At 48.5% G+C, this 1,901-nt stretch overlaps 1 protein-coding gene across 1 annotated transcript; it reads right to left on the reverse strand.

The window, feature by feature from the left end:
- Nucleotides 1–761: 761 nt before the first annotated feature.
- LOC133242688 (melanoma-associated antigen B17-like) lies at nucleotides 762–1,694 on the reverse strand. The gene has a single exon (XM_061408831.1). It carries the CDS (start codon nucleotides 1,692–1,694, stop codon nucleotides 762–764), a length of 933 nt encoding a protein of 310 aa, XP_061264815.1.
- Nucleotides 1,695–1,901: the final 207 nt, after the last annotated feature.

Genomic DNA, 1,901 nt, shown 5'->3' on the forward strand with positions numbered 1-1,901 from the left:
AACTGTAACTTTAAAATCCTAAAACAGCAATAAATAAAACTGGAATATCATTACCAAATCAGTATTCTGAAGAAAAGAAATCTGGTAGAAGTAAAAATATTTGATAAAAATGAAATAGATAATATGCAGAAGTTACTAGTTTAAATCAGGAGAAAACAGAGATCTAAACTTGGTTTGCTCGACCCCTACTAACCTGCACTATCTAGGAGCTTGACTACTCTTTGAGAAAATTCTGTTCCAGTGTCATCTTACCTTGTTTAGATGGTGAACAACATATTCAATACGTTCAATGTGTTTTACATATACCCAACCTGTGGCTTTCAAAACTTTAAATCTGCAAACAATGTGATTTATATGATTAATACATTTGTATTCTGAAGCACAAGAAAACTTATGAAAAGTAATTAACATTTGAAAATACTGAACTCCTCCCTCATCTCCTTAATCTAATCAATTTTCACTAGATACTTTTCCTATGGATAAAGCAAAAATGATATATATTTTTAAAAATGAGTTGCACTTAAACTCCCTTACTATATAAAACAGTAAAGAACATACAAGTTTTGTTCCCTCCACCCTACTACTCTCTAATATTTAGGATCTTGACAGCTCTGTTTCAAAACAAAAGGGAAGAAAGTGTCTTGGCCTCCCTCCCTAGATGTGGGAGGAGCTGTAGGACTTGGCCCTGGAAGGGGCACTGGCTTCAGGCATTGTTGGAGCCCTGGCCGCACCTCTCAGCCCTGCTCTCTCTGCCTGATCTCTCAGAGCCTCGTCATAGAGGTCTGGGAAGGAAGTCCGGACCGTATCATGGATCTTCGCCAGTACCTCCAACACCTCCATCTTATTGGTTTCAAACAAGCTTTCGGGCCACACAGGAACTCGTAGTGTGGAGCATCGCCACTGGGCACCTGTCGGTACTTCAGGTACTTCTTCTGCACCAGATCTTTGGTGATGAGCCTTCTGGGTTCCCCAAAGATCCAGTGCCTCCTCCCAGTATAGACCCCCAACACACTGAGGAATTCCCAGACCTCCTCCCTGGTGGCATGGTTACCCTTCATGAAGATAGTACCCAGGGGCACCAAGAAGAAACCAGACTTGGGCAGACCCCATTCATCACTCAGACCTTCATCACCCCCGAGGTTGAGGTTGTTGATGAGGGCGTTGATGTTCCTGCTACGGTCGACTTCCGTCAGCTCCAGGCCAAATACCAGCTCCATGTGCTTAGAGGCTCTCCTGAGGATCTCAGGGATGTGCTGCCTATACTTGGTGCCAACGACCTTCAGCAGGGTGTGCTGCGAGATGGGCTCCTTCTTGGTGTACTTCTCCAGGAGGAACTCCACCAGCATGCTGGCCTTCTTGGTCAGAGGATCTATGCAAGGACTCTGAGTGGCAGGGGCTGCCTGGGACGCACCTGCATTTTCCTCCTCTGGGCCCTGGGCACCTTCATCAGATCCTGCACAGGAAGGCCCTGCATCAGGAGAGCTAGGGGCCATGGCTTCCTGAAACTCCTGGTGATCTCCAGTAGCAGGGGAGCTCGGAGGAGAACCCTGAGGGACAGACGAGGGGGAGGAGGGGCACTTCTCTTTGGGGGCTGCAGCAGCACTGGTCTGGGCCTCCTGGGGACACTGAGTGTCCCCCTGGACCTGGTGGCATTTCACACGGGCATGGTACTTCTTCTTGTGCCTCTGAGGCATGGTGACACAGGTTATGGATCACAGGCGCATGCGGGCAGGGGGGCAGGCAAGGAGGGCACCTAGAGGAAGGACAAGAAGATGTTGTGAGCAACTGCAGTGAGGAGATTCCTCCCTGGCTTGAACCAAAGCCACCTCTGAGGGGTCCCTGAGGCCAGTGCTCTAGGACCCACAAGTCTTGTGTTCTCCTGGTGAGCCCCTCCCTTGAGA

The sequence above is a fragment of the Bos javanicus genome, chromosome X (genome assembly GCF_032452875.1).
Source record: "Bos javanicus breed banteng chromosome X, ARS-OSU_banteng_1.0, whole genome shotgun sequence".
NCBI classification, from domain to species: Eukaryota; Metazoa; Chordata; class Mammalia; order Artiodactyla; family Bovidae; genus Bos; species Bos javanicus.

Coding starts and splice junctions, on each gene's coding strand:
- LOC133242688 (XM_061408831.1), bottom strand. CDS start 1,694: ATGCCTCAGAGGCACAAGAAGAAGTACCATGCCCGTGTGAAATGCCAC.